At 56.8% G+C, this 16,317-nt stretch overlaps 1 protein-coding gene across 1 annotated transcript in view; it reads right to left on the bottom strand.

Moving 5' to 3' along the window:
- The window catches only part of SARDH (sarcosine dehydrogenase), a 29,980-nt gene that overhangs the window by 1,252 nt on the left and 12,411 nt on the right, over positions 1–16,317 (bottom strand). Inside the window, exons 10-19 of the mRNA XM_054393643.1 lie at positions 16,120–16,261; positions 13,701–13,784; positions 13,439–13,552; positions 12,339–12,477; positions 11,351–11,464; positions 8,860–9,007; positions 7,039–7,132; positions 2,192–2,354; positions 1,312–1,480; positions 787–922 (exon numbers count right to left, since the gene is read on the bottom strand). Of these exons, the coding sequence (XP_054249618.1) occupies positions 787–922; positions 1,312–1,480; positions 2,192–2,354; positions 7,039–7,132; positions 8,860–9,007; positions 11,351–11,464; positions 12,339–12,477; positions 13,439–13,552; positions 13,701–13,784; positions 16,120–16,261 (1,303 nt within the window). The remainder of the gene's footprint in view (positions 1–786; positions 923–1,311; positions 1,481–2,191; positions 2,355–7,038; positions 7,133–8,859; positions 9,008–11,350; positions 11,465–12,338; positions 12,478–13,438; positions 13,553–13,700; positions 13,785–16,119; positions 16,262–16,317) is intronic.

Here is a 16,317-nt window from a genome sequence, read left to right as displayed (position 1 = left end):
AGCAGGCCAGGAATGGGGAAGGGGGAATAGAAATGAAGGTCTTAGGGTTGGAAAATTCACTGTGGGGAGGAAAGGTCCCCAGGGGCTGGGGGACACAATTGGAACACAAAGCACTCATGTGGGGTCTTGCAGAGGTGCAGGATTAGAAGCCAAGGGAAGCAAAGGTGGTCTCCAGGGGCTGGGGAGGGCAATGGGAACACAAAGCACTCATGTGGGGTCTTGCAGAGGTGCAGGAATAGAAGCCAAGGGAAGCAAGAGGATGAAAGCCTGAGCATATGCTCTGCAGCAGAGAAAGTCCTTGGGGATGCCATCCACAACCCTCTCTCCCCACATGGGTTCCCTGGCCTCTGCCTACAGCACACTGCTTAATGAGGGCATCTGATTAACTAGCCAGGAGTCTCCCAGGGTTAATTAAGAGCCTGCTGCACTCCTATCAGCTGCTGCTCCCTACAACAGAAGTTAATTCACTGCTGCAATTAACTACTCCTTTGCAATTGACATCTGAGGCAGGGCTTGAGCTGGAGAGCATCACCACAGAGAGCACCACAGCCCAGCAGCTGGTGAGGGCAGCACCCTTGCCACCAAGCTGTGGCATCCCTCACCCCACCCTCAGGGCAGGGAGGGGAAACACAGGGCGGGGGCTGCCCCATCCTGCTGCTCACACCCCAACAGGTTTGCAAGGAGCTCCTGCATGCAGCATCAAAACCAAACGAGCAGCACACCCCCCCCCCCCACCCCTGGCAGCTGTCCCCAGGGGCTGGTGGCACCAGGGGGGTCTGTACTCACCGGGCCCCCCGCGGGGTCTCGGATGTAGCCGTAGGCGATGGTTTTGTTGATGGCGAACCCGAAGTCTGCCCTCCGGATGTGGCCAACCACTCTGCCATCCCTCCAGACTGCCTCCAGGCCAAACATTGGCACCTTCCTGCAAGGAGAAGGCAGAGCTGCCATCAGCAGAGCCCCCATGGGGCAGGAATGGGACCCTTGCTGTCCCCTGCACCAGGTTGATTCTGCCCTCAGGTTCATTCCCCTCCCTGTGCTGATGCCAGGTGCTGGCAAAGCCCCCTCCCCCCCAGCCCAACTGGCAAAAGCTGTTTTGGGTACAACAAGATCAACCCACTGCCTCTCACACCCCTTCCAGCACCCAGTAAGCATCCAGCAGGGAACTGGTGGTGGGATTTAAATGAGGGATGGAAGGAGAGCATGGGAAAGAGCTGAGTTCCAACGCACGTGGCCGGGCACAGGGCAGGATGGGCACGGCTGGGGGTGCTGGGTGCTGCCTGGTGCTGGGCAGAGCCTGGCAGGGGCACTCACTCCTCGGTGGTGAAGCAGACGAGGCGGCGGAAGATGCCTTTGGCTTTCTGAGCCTCCAGAGCCTCCCTGCCCAGGAAGGGGATGCTGGAGTTGAGCTTGCAGGTGAAGGCCAGGCCTGCCTCCAGGGGGGTGTCGTCGGGGCGCAGGTCTGCGTGCCAGTGCCTGTACCCTGCAGAGACACAGCATGGGGCACCCAGACCTCCCTGCCATGGCAGCAAGCCCAGGGTGAGCAGCACCACACACTCACAGGACCCCAGCATGCTGGAGGCTGGAAGGGACCTCTGGAGATCATCCAGTCCAATCCCCCTGCTCAGGCAGGGCACCCACAGCAGCTTGCCCAGCAGCACAATGCCCAGGGGGGGTTGGAAGCTCTCCACACAAGGAGACTCCACAACCTCTCTGGGCAGCCTGCTGCAGGCCTCCAGCACCCTCACACCAAAGAAGTTTCTCCTCCTGTTCAGATGGAACCTCCTGGCTTCCAAATCTGTGCTTGTTGCCCCTTGTCCTGGCACTACTGACAAGAGCCTGGCCCCAGCCTCTTGCCCCCCACCCTCTAGCTCTTGCTGAGCGTTGCTCAGATCCCCTCTGGGGCTGCTCCTTTCCAGGCTCACCAGCCCCAGGTCAATGCCAATTCCCCTGCCAGCACACCAAGACATCACCACTGCTTCTTGCACCCTCCTCTTGCCCTCCATTCACTTGGCTCTGGACAAAGCACCTTTGAGAGGACTGCCAACAACCTCAGCAAGGAGTCCTGGGGCTGCCAGGAGCTGCCAGAGCTGCACTCACACCAACCCACCCTCCAAGCTGGGAACAACTCATGTGTCATGGTCCAGCAGCCCAAGGCAAGGCAGCCAGAGGTGCTGCAGGGGAAGCAAGAGACCTTTCTCAGTGCTGAGGCTGTCGATGGCTCTGTAGCCGGCGTTGGCGATGCCATGCTGGGCACCTGCCCTCATCACCGCCTGGTAAACCTTCACACAGTCTGCCCTGGGCACATGCAGCTCCCAGCCCATCTCCCCCACGAAGGACAGCCTCATGGCACGGACCTGTGGAATGCAAGAGGTCAGACTGAGCAGGGGAAGCTCCCCCCGGAGCCTCCTGCCAAGGCCCTGCTGTGGAGGGAGGCATCGCTGTGCTCTCCCCAGGGCACGAAGCCAGGGGGAGGCCCAGCTTGGCACCTCAAACCCAGCTCTTGCCAGAGCCCAGGAGGGATGGCCAGCAGGCAGCCAGCAGCCTTCTGGCCAGGGATCCCAGGGCTGTCCCTGGGTTGGATGTGATGCTTCAGCTCCAGCTCCAGCTGGGCTTTTGTCTCCCTCTGCTGATCCAGCAGCTCCAGGAAAAAAACCAAAAACACAGAAAGCCTACAGGCACCCCCAGCCCTTCATCTCCCCAGCCCTTCATCTCCCCAGCCCTTCCCCTCCCCAGCCCTTCATCTCCTCAGCCCTTCCCCTCCCCAGCTCAGCCATCAGACAGGGCAGCTGCTCTCAACAAGACTGTTCTGCTTTGGAGCTCTTCAGGGTGGATGCCTCCCAAGGCTGCCCCCAGCCTGTCATGGTGCTCCCAATGGCAGAAGCACCCCAAAGCTCTGCATTCCCAGGCAGGGCTGAGCCCAGAATCCCAGCCCACAGCCTGCTCCTCCCAGGGGATGCTCAGGCTTGCCCCAGTGCAGGTTGTGCCCCAAGGCATTGCTGGAGCTCCACATTCCATGCATGAAGCTCTAAAGAGGAAGGAGCAGGTCAGCAAGGGGACCTGGGTGCCTCTCAGGGGAAGCCTCACCCCTGGAGATCTCCTGCACTCCTGGGACCTCTTCCTGGCCATGCTGGGGCTGCCTTGCCTGTGCCCCCCCTCCCCCCCACTTCTCACCCAGACAGGCTTGTCTGCATCCTCCTGTAGTCCCTACAGAAACAATCCTCGTTCCCAAAGCTTTCCAGACTGGCTGAGGACACCCCAGCTTGGGCACCTTCCCTGGAGACACCTCTTGCATCTGAGCTGCACTTCCCTCTGCTTCATCCCTTGGGATTTCTCCACTTCCTCCCCTACAAACCCCTCTCTGGCTCATCCCTTCAGATGCACATCAGCTGCCAACTCAAAGCTGGCTTGGGGAGACAGAGGAACTGCAGAGCTCCAGGCCAGGCTGTGATCTGCAGCCTTAATAAAGCAGTTTGCAGCTAGGAGGAGGCTTCCAGGCTGGTTCTGTTGGCCAGGAGCACTCCAACAGCTTCGGGGCTGTCTTGCCCACGGTGGTGGCTCTGGAGGTCTTTGGGGCAGAAGCTGCATCTTGCCTTTTTTTCTCAGCTCTTACTACAACCAGGAGCTGGTCTCAGCCCCATTCTTCAATCCCAGGTACAAACACCATCAGCCAGCAGCAACCCCAGCCCCAAGCAGGCAGTTTTGAGGTACCAGATGGGTGCCTGAGCTCTCCCCTGTGAGAGCAGCCAGTTGGTGATGGCTGAGAACCCAAATCCATCCTTGCTACCCCTGTGCCACAGTGACACTGCAAAACTGATCTCCTCAAGCAGGGCTTAAGGTAGCTTTTAGGGCACTTTAACCTTTACAATATGGAGAGGAGGGAGGAACACCACTGGGAATTTATTTGGAGGCTGCTGATGGGAAGCCAGCCCCTGCCCCACAGCCAAGCACAGAGGCTGGCAGGGGCTTTTCGAGGTGCACAGACCCTAGGGGTGTGGAGAAGCTTTTCTGACTCCACACAAAGTTGTCACCTAACTAGGGACAAGCCAGGGATCAAGCAGCTGCTGCCAGCTACCACCTCAATTGCAGGAGATGCTCTGGGGACTGACAGACAGCTCCCTGGCTCATTAACCTGGCCTGCAGCTCAGCAGCCAGCACCACAGCTGAAGTGCTCTTTGCTTTGAGGAGTGAGTTACTCCAGGGAGAAACTTCCCCTCAAACCATCCCTGCTGTGAGCTCAGCAAGAGAGGGGAGGCAGAGCAATGCACCACCAAAGCCCTCCAGCATCTGAAGGGGGCTGCAGGAGGGACTTTGGACAAGGACTGGGAGTGATAGGATGAGGGGGAATGGATTGAAACCTGAGGAGGGCAGATTGAGACTGGAGAGGGGGAAGAAATTCTTTCCAGTGAGGGTGGGGAGACACTGGAACAGGTTGCCCAGGGAGGTTGTGGCTGCCTCCTCCCTGGGGGTGTTCAAGGCCAGGCTGGATGAGACCTTGAGCAACCTGGGCTGGTGGGAGGGAGGTGTCCCTGCCCATGGCAGGAGGTTGGAACTGGCTGAGCTTGAAGCTCCCTTCTAACCCAATCCATTCTCTGCCTCTGGAAATTGGGCTGCCAGTCACTAGCCTGGCAGGGGTTGGGGCTGCTCCCACCTGTGTGGACCAGCATGGGGGCTGAGGTGGGTGCCAGGGGCTGGGCTCAGCCACTCCTGCCAGCTTTCTGCTGCCTTCCCCTCAGAACAGGTTTGGTTTGGTTTGGTTTTCTTTTCTTTTCTTTTCCTGCTACATTTCAGCTGGGGCTGTGAAATTGCATCGATTCTTGGAGCAATTCAAAAGCATTTTTAAGGCTTCTAGAAAGAAAAAAACCTGAACTTTCCCCTGTCTCCAGCAGAGAAAGGGAAAGGGGGACCTGTCTCTGCTGTTCCACACAATGAGAGAGGCTATAAATAAACTCACAAACCCCTCAGTAATTTCCAGAGTCCTTAACTCTGCTGGATCTCTCCTTTCACTCCAGCTGATTTTGTTCAGCCACTGAGTTAATGCCTGAAAATCTCAGCAACAGCTTCCTAAAGATGCTGGGTTCAGTTGAACTCCCCTGGAAGGTGATAATATCAGTGAAGGCTTCTCCTGAGCAACTCTCCTGCTCCCAGGCCAATGTGGGATGGAGGCTCTCGTTCTGATGGACACCTGGAGGGTGGTCCTGGCAGCAGGCAGGACCCAGAGCCCTTGGGCAGGAAGTTTTTTTTTTTTTTGTCCTGTAGGCAGGACATTTACAGCCAAAAGGATCCATAGAATTCCTCCCAGCTCTTTGTTCCACATGGGATCAGAATATTTTCCTTAGAACTGGAGCAGAATGCAAGGAAAGTGATGACACTCCTGGAGGTGGGGACATTCATTCCCTTTTCCCAGGAGCTAAGGAGATGATTGTGAGATTTGATCAGCTTATAGATCATAGAATCACAGAACCATTTTGGCTGGAAGAGACCCTCCAGACCACCAAGTCCAACCCTTAACCCAGCCCTGAATCATGTCCCTCCCAGCACCTCATCCCCATGGCTTTGAAACCCCTCCAGGGATGGGGACTCCACCACTGCCCTGGGCAGCCTGCTGCAGGGCTTGACAACCCTCTGGGGGAAGAAATTGTTCCTCATGTCCAACCTAAACCTCCCCTGGTACCTCTCCTTCTATCATTCTGAAACCCCTCCAGGGATGGGGACTCCACCACTGCCCTGGGCAGCCTGCTCCAGGGCTTGACAACCCTCTGGGGGAAGAAATTGCTCCTCATGTCCAACACAAACCTCCCCTGGTATAGCTTGAGGCCATTTCCTCTCCTTCTATCACCTGATTCTAGGGAGAAGAGACCAAGCCCACCTCACTGCACCCTCCTTTCAGGGAGCTGCAGAGAGCAATGAGGTCTCTCCTCAGCCTCCTCTTCTCCAGACCAAGCAACCCCAGGTCCCTCAGCTGCTCCTCATGAGATGCCACACAATGTGTTCAACCCGTGGCTGTGGGACCTGGCAGAGGTACCAGGCTGCCTCTCCCATGGCTTAACTGAGGTCTGCCACACTCAGGAGGGCCTGGATGTGGCTGTCCCATGCTCTGCAGGCAAACTGAGCTCACCTCCATCTGCACAACACCTCACTGGCACTGCCAGCCTGGGTGATGCACACCAGGAGCAGAAAGCAGCCAGCACCCCCCAAGCAGCCAAGCCCCTGCCTCCCCACCAGGCACCCAAGCCTGCTTTCCACCATCCCCCCAAAGTTTCTCCTCCTGTTCAGATGGAACCTCCTGGCTTCCAAACTTGTGCTTGTTGCCCCTTGTCCTGGCACTACTGACAAGAGCCTGGCCCCAGCCTCTTGCCCCCCACCCTCTAGCTCTTGCTGAGCATTGCTCAGATCCCCTCTGGGGCTGCTCCTTCCCAGGCTCACCAGCCCCAGGTCAATGCCAATTCCCCTGCCAGCACACCAAGACATCACCACTGCTTCTTGCACCCTCCTCTTGCCCTCCATTCACTTGGCTCTGGACAAAGCGCCTTTGAGAGGACTGCCAGAGCTGCACTCACACCAACCCACCCTCCAAGCTTTAGGCATCTCCTGTGGTCAAACCCAGCAGCTCTGCAGGCTGCCCAAGCACTCCTTGACAGGCTTCACATTCAACCATCTCCAAGTTTTTTTTCTAGGAGCAGCAGGAAAGTGTCTAAGGCGTCAAATAAACCTCTCCATGGCCACTGCTCCCCTCTCTTGTTCCTCCACCTCACTGCAGACACCATACCCCTTCCCCAAGCTCAGTCTGGGCTGTGACACTGCTGGGGCAGACTGGGAGAACTGGTTGGCAGCTGGCAGGCAACTGGGGAAGGAAAAAAACCCCAGCTCCCAACCTCAGGGGTTGACTTTTTTCCATCAGAAAAAGGCCAATCAAACCTCCCAGCTGCCCTCTTGCAGCAGTGTGGAGGCAAGAAGGGGTCCCCAGCAGAGGCTGGCCAGCCAGGGGGCACCCCAGTGAGCAGAGCTCCCTGCAGAAGTGGAGGCTCAGCCCCAGCCTACCGTGCAGCCTGCAGCTGTGGTGAGCTTGTGGGTGGAGAAGGGGAAGGCTTCGTTGCTGAGGTCAGTGTCCAGCACTTCTTGGAGGACAACTCGGCTGTGGGGGAAGAGCAAAGCAGCTGTGGGGAAGGGACAGAGCTCAGCAGCATCCCCTGCTCCCCAAAACCTTGCTCTCACAGAGCAGCAGGGTTAGAGGGGACCTCTGGAGATCATCAAGTCCAATCCCCCCTGCTAGGGAAGCAGAGCAGGTTGCACAGGACAGCATCAAGGCAGGCTTTGAGAGGCTCCACAGAAGGAGACTCCACAGAAGGAGACTCCACAGAAGGAGACTTCACAGAAAGAGACTTCACAGAAGGAGACTCCACAGAAGGAGACTCCACTGAAGGAGACTCCACAGAAGGAGACTCCACAGAAGGAGACTCCACTGAAGGAGACTCCACAGAAGGAGACTCCACAGAAGGAGACTCCACTGAAGGAGACTCCACTGAAGGAGACTCCACAGAAGGAGACTCCACAGAAGGAGACTCCACTGAAGGAGACTCCACAGAAGGAGACTCCACAGAAGGAGACTCCACAGAAAGAGACTACACAGAAGGAGACTCCACAGAAGGAGATTCCACAGAAGGAGACTCCACAGAAAGAGACTCCACAGAAGGAGACTCCACAGAAAGAGACTTCACAGAAGGAGACTCCACAGAAGGAGATTCCACAGAAGGAGACTCCACTGAAAGAGACTCCACAGAAGGAGACTCCACAGAAAGAGACTCCACAGAAGGAGACTCCACTGAAGGAGACTCCACAGAAAGAGACTCCACAGAAAGAGACTCCACAGAAGGAGACTCCACAGAAGGAGACTTCACAGAAGGAGACTCCACAGAAAGAGACTTCACAGAAGGAGACTCCACAGAAGGAGACTTCACAGAAGGAGATTCTACAGAAGGAGACTCCACAACCTCTCTGGGCATCCTGCTGCAGGGCTCCAGCACCCTCACAGCAAAGTTTCTCCTCATGTTGAGGCAGAAGATGCTGGGTTCCAGCCTGTATCCATGACTCCTCATCCTCTCAGTGGGCACCAGGGAGAGAGAGACTGTCCCCTTCTTCTTGGTGCCCTCCTAGCCCTCTGTTGGACTCCAGTAGTTCCCTTTCTTCTTTGGTTGGCAAGAGAGAGGTGTCTGAAGGGGAGCTGATGTGGGGCACAAGGAATCATAGAGTCCCAGACTGCTTGGGGTTGGAAGGACCTTTAAAGCTCATCCAGTCCAACCTCCCTACAACCAGCAGGGACATCTGCATCCACAGCCCTAAACAAGCTGTCCTGGGATGGTTGCAGGGGTGGGGCATCCCCCCTCCCTGTGCCATGCTGTGAGAGCCTCAAGAGGAGTGCCAATTCCCCAGCAAACAGAGCATGGCTCCAGCCACACCATCACCTGGTGCCACAGGCTCACACCCACCCCTGCCCAGCAGGGGGACCTGACCCTGGTCTGAGGAGGGGGAAGGGAGAAAAACCACCAGTGGGGAGATTCAGGTTGGATGGTAGGAAGAAACTCTTCCACATGAGAGTGGGGAGAGACTGGCAGAGGTTGCCCAGGGAGGTGGTGGAAGCCTCATCCCTGGAGGTTTTTGCAGCCAGGCTGGATGTGGCTGTGAGCAACCTGCTGTGGTGTGAGGTGTCCCTGCCCATGGCAGGGGGGTTGGCACTGGCTGAGCCTTGAGGTCCCTTCCAACCCTGGCAATTCTGTGATCTGTGAATCCTTCTGTTCACCCCTCCCTCCAGCCTTCCATCCCTGCCTCCCTCACCCTCCATGGGCATGGTGCAAGGATGCTCACCTCAGAGGGCCCTGGATGCTCATCATGCCCAACTCCTCTGAGCAGTCCAGGAGTCTGCACTGGAGCTTCATGTCCTGCAGCACAGTGGTGATGTGTGACCAGTTGTGCTGGGCCACTGCCCCACCAATAGCCAGGTAGTAGCCATCTCCTGGAAGACAAACCCCCAGCAGCCTTTCAGGCTCAAGAACCTTGGGCTGAGGACAATGCCCAGCTCAACCCAGGGCTGGTTTTGCCCTCCAGAGGCTGAGCTGCAGCCCTGACCCCTTCTAGCTTGTGCAGCCCAGTGAGGGATCATCAACAAAAGGGGAGATTAAATGGGTTCTAGGCCAAGAGACCTGAATAAAGGTTGTAGAGAGGTTGGGTCTTGGTCTAGAGAGGTTGGTCTTGGTCTAGAGAGGTTGGTCTTGGTCCAGAGAGGTTGGGTCTTGGTCTAGAGAGGTTGGTCTTGGTCTAGAGAGGTTGGGTCTCGGTCTAGAGAGGTTGGTCTTGGTCTAGAGAGGTTGGGTCTTGGTCTAGAGAGGTTGGGTCTTGGTCTAGAGAGGTTGGTCTTGGTCTAGAGAGGTTGGGTCTTGGTCTAGAGAGGTTGGTCTTGGTCTAGAGAGGTTGGGTCTTGGTCTAGAGAGGTTGGGTCTTGGTCTAGAGAGGTTGGTCTTGGTCTAGAGAGGTTGGGTCTTGGTCTAGAGAGGTTGGTCTTGGTCTAGAGAGGTTGGGTCTCGGTCTAGAGAGGTTGGGTCTTGGTCTAGAGAGGTTGGTCTTGGTCTAGAGAGGTTGGTCTTGGTCTAGAGAGGTTGGTCTTGGTCTAGAGAGGTTGGGTCTTGGTCTAGAGAGGTTGGTCTTGGTCTAGAGAGGTTGGGTCTTGGTGTAGAGAGGTTGGGTCTTGGTGTAGAGAGGTTGGTCTTGGTCTAGAGAGGTTGGTCTTGGTCTAGAGAGGTTGGGTCTTGGTCTAGAGAGGTTGGTCTTGGTCTCTTCTCACAGATCACAACTGATAGGACAAAGGGAACTGGTCTCAAGTTGCACCAGGAGAGGTTTAGGTTGGATATTAGAAAAAAAAAAAAAACATCTAGACTGAAAAGGTTCTGAGAGACTGGACCAGACTGCCCAGGGCAGTGGTTGGGTCCCCATCCCTGGATGGATTTAAAAGCCATCCAGATATGGTGCTCACTAAATGGGGAGGAATTTCATCTTGTCTAATCCTGGATGGAAAAGTCCCCAGGAGCTCGGGAGCTGATGAATCCAGAATCAATCTTCCCCTCTGTCTTTCCTGCCACTACAGAATTGCTCTCTGAGAATCTGTCATAACCATAATGAGTGCAGCCACCTACTGTAATTGGAAAAATAGACTTGGCTGCAATTAAACTCCCCCAGAGCCCAGCAAACCCTCTGGCTCTGCCAACCCTGGCAGAAGGATGCAGGATTCTCCCACGGGAAGGGAAGAGCTCACCAGCACCCAGAAGGCTCCAGGGAGAACTTAGAGCAGCTTGCCAGTACCTGAAGGGGGCTACAAGGGAGCTGGGGAGGGACTTTGGACAAGGGCTGGGAGTGATAGGATGAGGGGGAATGGATTGAAGCCTGAGGAGGGGAGATTGAGACTGGAGAGGAGGAAGAAACTCTTTCCAGTGAGGGTGGGGAGCCACTGGACCAGGTTGCCCAGGGAGGAGGTGTTCAAGGCCAGGTTGGATGAGCCCTTGAGTACCCTGGGCTGGTGGGAGGTGTCCCTGCCCATGGCAAGGGTTTGGAGCTGGATGACCTTTAAGATCCCTTCCAACCCAACCCATTCTTTGAATCCATGATTCTGATGTGCTGGGGCAAAGCCAGCACCCCCAAGGCCAAGCCCCCTGGGCTGGTGCTCCCCGTTGTGGGGCTGATCCTCCAAGAATAAGAATGGGGCTATGTGGGCACTGGGAGCCCCAGTGCAAATCTTCCTTCTGGTGGCAGCCCTGGTGGCACTGGGTATGGTGTTTGGCAGTGTTGTCAGCAGCCAGCTCAGTGTCCTCCTCCTCCTCCTCCTCCTCCTCTGTCACTGCTGCTGCTGCCTAATGCCATTTCTGCCCCCAGGGCTGATTGCTCTGCTCCCTTTCAATTCCTCTTTATTGCAGTTGATAAGGACTTGGGGAGAAGGTCAGAGCTGCCAGCTGGGGCTGGCCAAACCCAATAATGCCATTGAGCAGTGCAGGCCCCAGGGGACAGGGGGCATAATCAGCTTACAGGGACCAAGGGGTGCAGGTGGAAAAAGCCAGGCAGCTGCCATTAGGTAAATGCAATCACCCCTGTGCCTGAGGCCCCTGAGCGTGGTGGGGATGGAGGAGATGCTGCTGGGCCTCCAAGTGAACCTTCCTGGGGCTGGAGCTGGCTCTGTGTGCATTGACACAGCAGAGAAAGGCAGGCAGCAGGAGATGCTGGCAGGGTAAAGCCACCCAGTGACCCCTACCCCAGCCTCGTGGCTGCTGCAGAGGATGCCCAGCTCCAGCAGCTCCATGCTGAGGGCTCTTACCTTCAAAGGCAGGGGCCAGGGGGGAGCCTGGGTGCCCAGGGCTGATCCTGCTGACAGTCAGGTCACTCTCCACACCACCTTGCTTGTTCAGCATGCAGGTGTACACCGTGGAGCCTGTGGAAGCAGATGGGCACAGAGGCATGGATGGGGCAGTGGGGAGGAGGGTGCCAGGAAAAAGAGTTCTCATCCCTGCAGCAGCTGCCACTGTCTGGGTAACTCTTGGCCAGCCCTGGGGGGAGACAGGAGTTGGGCTTTTTCCCCTTGAGGTCTGTGTGAGGAGCTGCAGCTGCTTCCTTGGGAATGCCAGAAGCTGCCTGCTGGCCCTGGAGGAGGGGCAGCTTCTCCCCATGCAAACCATGCCTGGGGTTTGATTTACCCTGGTAGCCATCACACAGCCAGCTGTGAGCCACATCTGGAGCCAGAGGGTCAGACTCCCCACCTCCACCACCCCTTCAGCTCCAAGCACACCTGTCCCAGGGGAAATGAGAGCAGAATCCAGCCTCCAGCAGGGACAGGGAAACCAGCTGCTCTCACACATGTCCCACAAAGACAGGCTGGGAGAGCTGGGGCTGTTCAGCCTGGAGAAGAGAAGGCTCCAGGGAGACCTTAGAGCTGCATTTCCATATCTGAAGGGGACCTGGAAGATAGCTGGGGAGGGACTGTTCAGAAGGGCCTGTGGGGATAGGACAGGGGGCAGTGGTGGATTTGGGTTGGGCATCAGGAGGAAGTTCTGCACAGTGAGAGTGGTGCAACACTGGAACAGGTTCCCAGAGAGGTGGTGGAGGCTCCATCCCTGGAGACACTCAAGGTCAAACTTGATGTGGCTCTGAGCAACCTGATCTGCCTGCTGCCTGCAGGGGGGTTGGACAAGATGACCTTTGAGGATCCCTTCCAACCTCAAGCATTCCCTCATTTGAAGGAAAAGCCATTTTGTGGGTCCCCAGGGCAGAGTCCAGCCTGCAGCCACCACCTGGGGCTGAGTCAGTACCTGGTGCCTTGCTCACATCAGCTGTAAAGAGCCAGTTCACTGCTTTGGTTGCTTCAGGCCCAACCAGGTAGAATTTCCCAAAGTAAGACATGTCAAAGAGGGCCAGAGCATTCCTGCAGCTCAGGCATTCCTTCTTGATCTGCAATGAGAGGCAGGCGCAGGGCTGGGGGGGAGCCACAGCCACCCTCCACACATGGGGACAGACATGAAAACCATTGCTGTGGTGGGAAACACCACTAGGACCCTCTCCTGGAGCCTTCAGGGGCTGCAAGGCTTCAAAACCATGGAAGCAGAGCAAGTCCTCAGGAGTAGGGTCCTGCACCTGGTGAGGAACTACCCCCTGCACCAGGACAGCTGAGGGGTTGGCCTGCTGGACAGCAGCTCTGCAGAGAAGGACCTGGGGGTGCTGGTGGGCAACAAGATCCCCAAGAGCCAGCAGGGTGCCCTCGTGGCCAAGGAGGCCAAAGGCATCCTGGGGTGCATGAAGAAGAGTGTGGCCAGCAGGCTAAGGGAGGTTCTCCTTCCCCTCCACTCTGTGCTGGTGAGGCCACATCTGGAGCACTGGGTTCAGTTCTGGGCTCCCCAGCTCAGGAGAGAAAGGGAACAGCTGGAGGGACCCCAGAGATGCTGAGGGGCCTGGAGCAGCTCTGTGAGGAGCAAAGGCTGAGAGCCCTGGGGCTGAGACTGGAGAAGAGCAGCCCCAGAGGAGATCTGAGCAATGCTCAGCAAGAGATAAAGGCTGGGGGGCAAGAGGCTGGGGGCCAGACTCTGCTCAGTGGTGCCCAGGGACAGGACAAGGGGCAAGGGGCACAAACTGGAACCCAGCAGGTTCTGTCTGAACAGAAGGAGAAAATTCTTTGGTGTGAGGGTGCTGGAGCCCTGGAGCAGCTCTGGAGTCTCCTCGTGTGGAGAGCTTCCAATCTCCCCTGGCCACTGAGCTCCAGGGCAAGCTGCTGTGGGTGCCCTGCTTGAGCAGAGGGGTTGGACTGGGTGATCCCCAGAGGTCCCTCCCAGCCCCACCATGCTGGGCTTCTGTGCTATGCACCCTGCAGGTGCATGGAGCTGGCTGCACTCCCCTGCCCCCCCAGGCCCCCACTCACAATGTCATGGTGTGGGGGGAAGCCAAAGGTGTACTCCTCCCCCAGCAGCCTGCTGTAGCTGTAGTCCCTGTGCCGCTCCTGCCCGTAGGCACCGTAGTAGTCATAATCCAGCACCTGGGCAAGAGGGTGGGAACAGGGGAGGAAGATGACGTGAGGCTGAAGCTCCCAGCTGCTTTCACTTCATCCTGCGTGTGCTGGGCACAGCTGGTACCCCTCTGAATGCCCAAACCCCTTCCTCAGCCAACCCCTGAGCCCTGCTTACCGGGGCTGCCCCCCCGGGGCTGAACCAGCCTGGCCGCTCCCAGCCGTGCCGCTCCTGGAAGACGCAGCCCTGCCGCAGCAGCTCCTGCGGGAGCAAAGGGAAAGGGAACAAATGGTTACAAAGCTGGGAGACAACAGCTGCCTGCTGGAGAAAGGCTGAGGGACACAATGTAGCCTGGACAAGGCAGAGGGCTGGCTGCAGGCAAGCCTCAGGGAGTTTGATAAGGACAAGTGCAGGGTCCTGCAGCTGGGGAGGAACAACAACAGTTAGAGGCTGCCCTGCTGGAAAGCAGCTCCACAGAGAAAGACCTTGGGGTGCTGGTGGGCAGCAAGTTCTGCATGGGACAGCAATGTGCTCTGGTGGCCAAGAGAGCCAATGGGATCCTGGGGTGCAGCAGGAAAGGTGTCCAGCAGGGCTGGGGAAGTTCTTCTGCCTCTCTACTCTGCCCTGCTGAGACCACAGCTGCAATCCTGTGTCCAGTTTGGGGCTCCCCAGTTCAAGAGAGACAGAGACCTGCTGGAGAGAATCCAAGGGAGAGCCAGGAGGATGCTCAGGGGACTTGAGCATCTCCCCTGGGAAGAGAGACTGAGAGCCCTGGGGCTGTTTAGTGTGGAGAAGAGAAGGCTGAGAGGGATCTGATCAATGTCTATCAATAGCTGAGGGGTGGGGGGCAAGTGGAGGGGGCCAGGCTCTGTTGGGTGGTGCACAGTGATCAGACAAGGAACAATGAGTTCAAACTTGAACAGAGAAGATTTCAGCTCAACATGAGGAGAAACTTCTTTAGAGTGAGGGTGACAGAGCCCTGGAGCAGGCTGCCCAGGGGGGATGTGGAGTCTCCTTCTCTGGAGACTTTCAAACCCCACCTGGATGCCTTTCTGTGCAACCTGCTCTTAGGTGACCCTGCTCTGGCAGTGGGGCTTGGACTGGATGATCTCCAGAGGTTCCTTCCAACCCCTACCATCCTGGGATTCTGTCACTGCCTTTTGAGCAGTGCCCAGGCTGCCCTCTGCGTGCAAGCTCAAACCCCAACTTGTGACCCCTTGGCTTTGCCTAGCAGCAACCAAAACCAGCTCAGAGCTTTGGCCTTTGACACAGAGCCAAGCTCCAGCTGCTTGCACATTGACAGTTTGGCTTTCCTTCCCCCCTACAAAACCTCAAAGGGCAGGGTCCTGGCATCCCAGCTGTGCACCCTCAGCAATGCCTCCACTGAAGGATGGATGCCCCAGAGAGGTTAAAGCCAGCCAGGAGGATTCCTCCCCCTCCCTGATGTTTCCATGAGTAATTATATAATAACATTTTGAGATGGAGAGTGCAAACCTTCTCTGTGCTCTCAGGATTAAAGAAAAAAAAGCTCTCAGCAGGCAATTAATTAGGGCTCCATTAAGAGATTTTTTTGGGGGGTTTTGTTTGGGGCCTCCTTTCAGGCAAAAAAAAAAAATAAAAGGATTTTCTTTGCTGCTGTTGTTGTTGTTGAAGGTTTCAGAAGTGATTCAAGCTGGCTATTTATAAAACACAGCCCCATGTGCTGGAGCTGGGTGTAGAAATGCCAGGCTGCCACTCAAGTGGGCATCAGTTCTTAGACCTGCTGTGAAAAAATAAATTGCCTCCTCAGTGACAGAAAACAGCTCAGCTCCCAAGCAAACACCAGGGGATGGCTCTGGGACTGCTTCAGCTCCTGCTCTCCAGTGTAAGAATCAATCACAGAACAGCTTGGCTTGGCAAGGGAACTTGGAAGGTCAGCCACTTCCAACTGGAAGCCAAAAGGTTCCATCTGAACAGGAGGAGAAACTTTGGTGAGAGGGTGCAGAGCCCTGGAGCAGGCTGCCCAGAGAGGTTGTGGAATCACCTTCCCTGCAAAGATTCCAAACCCAGATAGAAACTTTGGTGTGAGGGTGCAGAGCCCTGGAGCAGGCTGCCCAGAGAGGTTGTGGAGTCTCCTTCCCTGCAGAGATTCCAACCCCACCTGGACATGGTTTGAAACTGGAGCAATGGTTTGAAACTACAGCAGGTTGGGTTTAGGCTGGACATAAGGAGGGAGTTCTTTGCAGTGAAAGTGGTCAAGTACTGGAACAGACTGCCCAGGGATGTGGTTGAGGTCCCATTCCTGGAGACATTCAGGATCAGACTTGCTGTGGCCCTGGGCAGCCTGATCCAGTTGGAGGTGTCCCTGCTGACTGCAGGGGGGTTGGACAAGATGACCTTTGAGGCTCCTTTCCTGCAATCTGTGACCCTTCTTTAGCAGGGGGGTGGGGGTTGGACCAGCTGATGCCCAGAAGTCCCTTCCAGCACCCAACACTGCACTTCCCAGGGTGGGATCAAGGATGCCCCATGCAGCTTCAGGGAGCTGCAGCCACTCCTTGCCACCTCTGCCTTGGTGCCAGGAGCCTGTCAGGCTCTCCCCTGAGCCCAGTGTCCTCACCTCATGCAGAGGATCCTTCCTCATGTTGCGTCCTGCCAGGGGCTCGTCGTGGGGGAAGACCACGGAGTAGTTCTTGGCGTAGGACTCGTGGCTGCGCTCCCGGATCCAGCGGTGGTTGTCCGTCAGGGAGTGGTGGAACCTCCTGCAAGGCAGCAGAGAGCAGCACTGGCATGGGCCCACCAGCTCACAGAGAGGGGG

This window comes from Indicator indicator, chromosome 28 (genome assembly GCF_027791375.1).
Source record: "Indicator indicator isolate 239-I01 chromosome 28, UM_Iind_1.1, whole genome shotgun sequence".
NCBI lineage: Eukaryota > Metazoa > Chordata > Aves > Piciformes > Indicatoridae > Indicator > Indicator indicator.
Note: the sequence above shows the minus strand (reverse complement) of the source record. Positions and strands in the feature narration are given on the sequence as shown.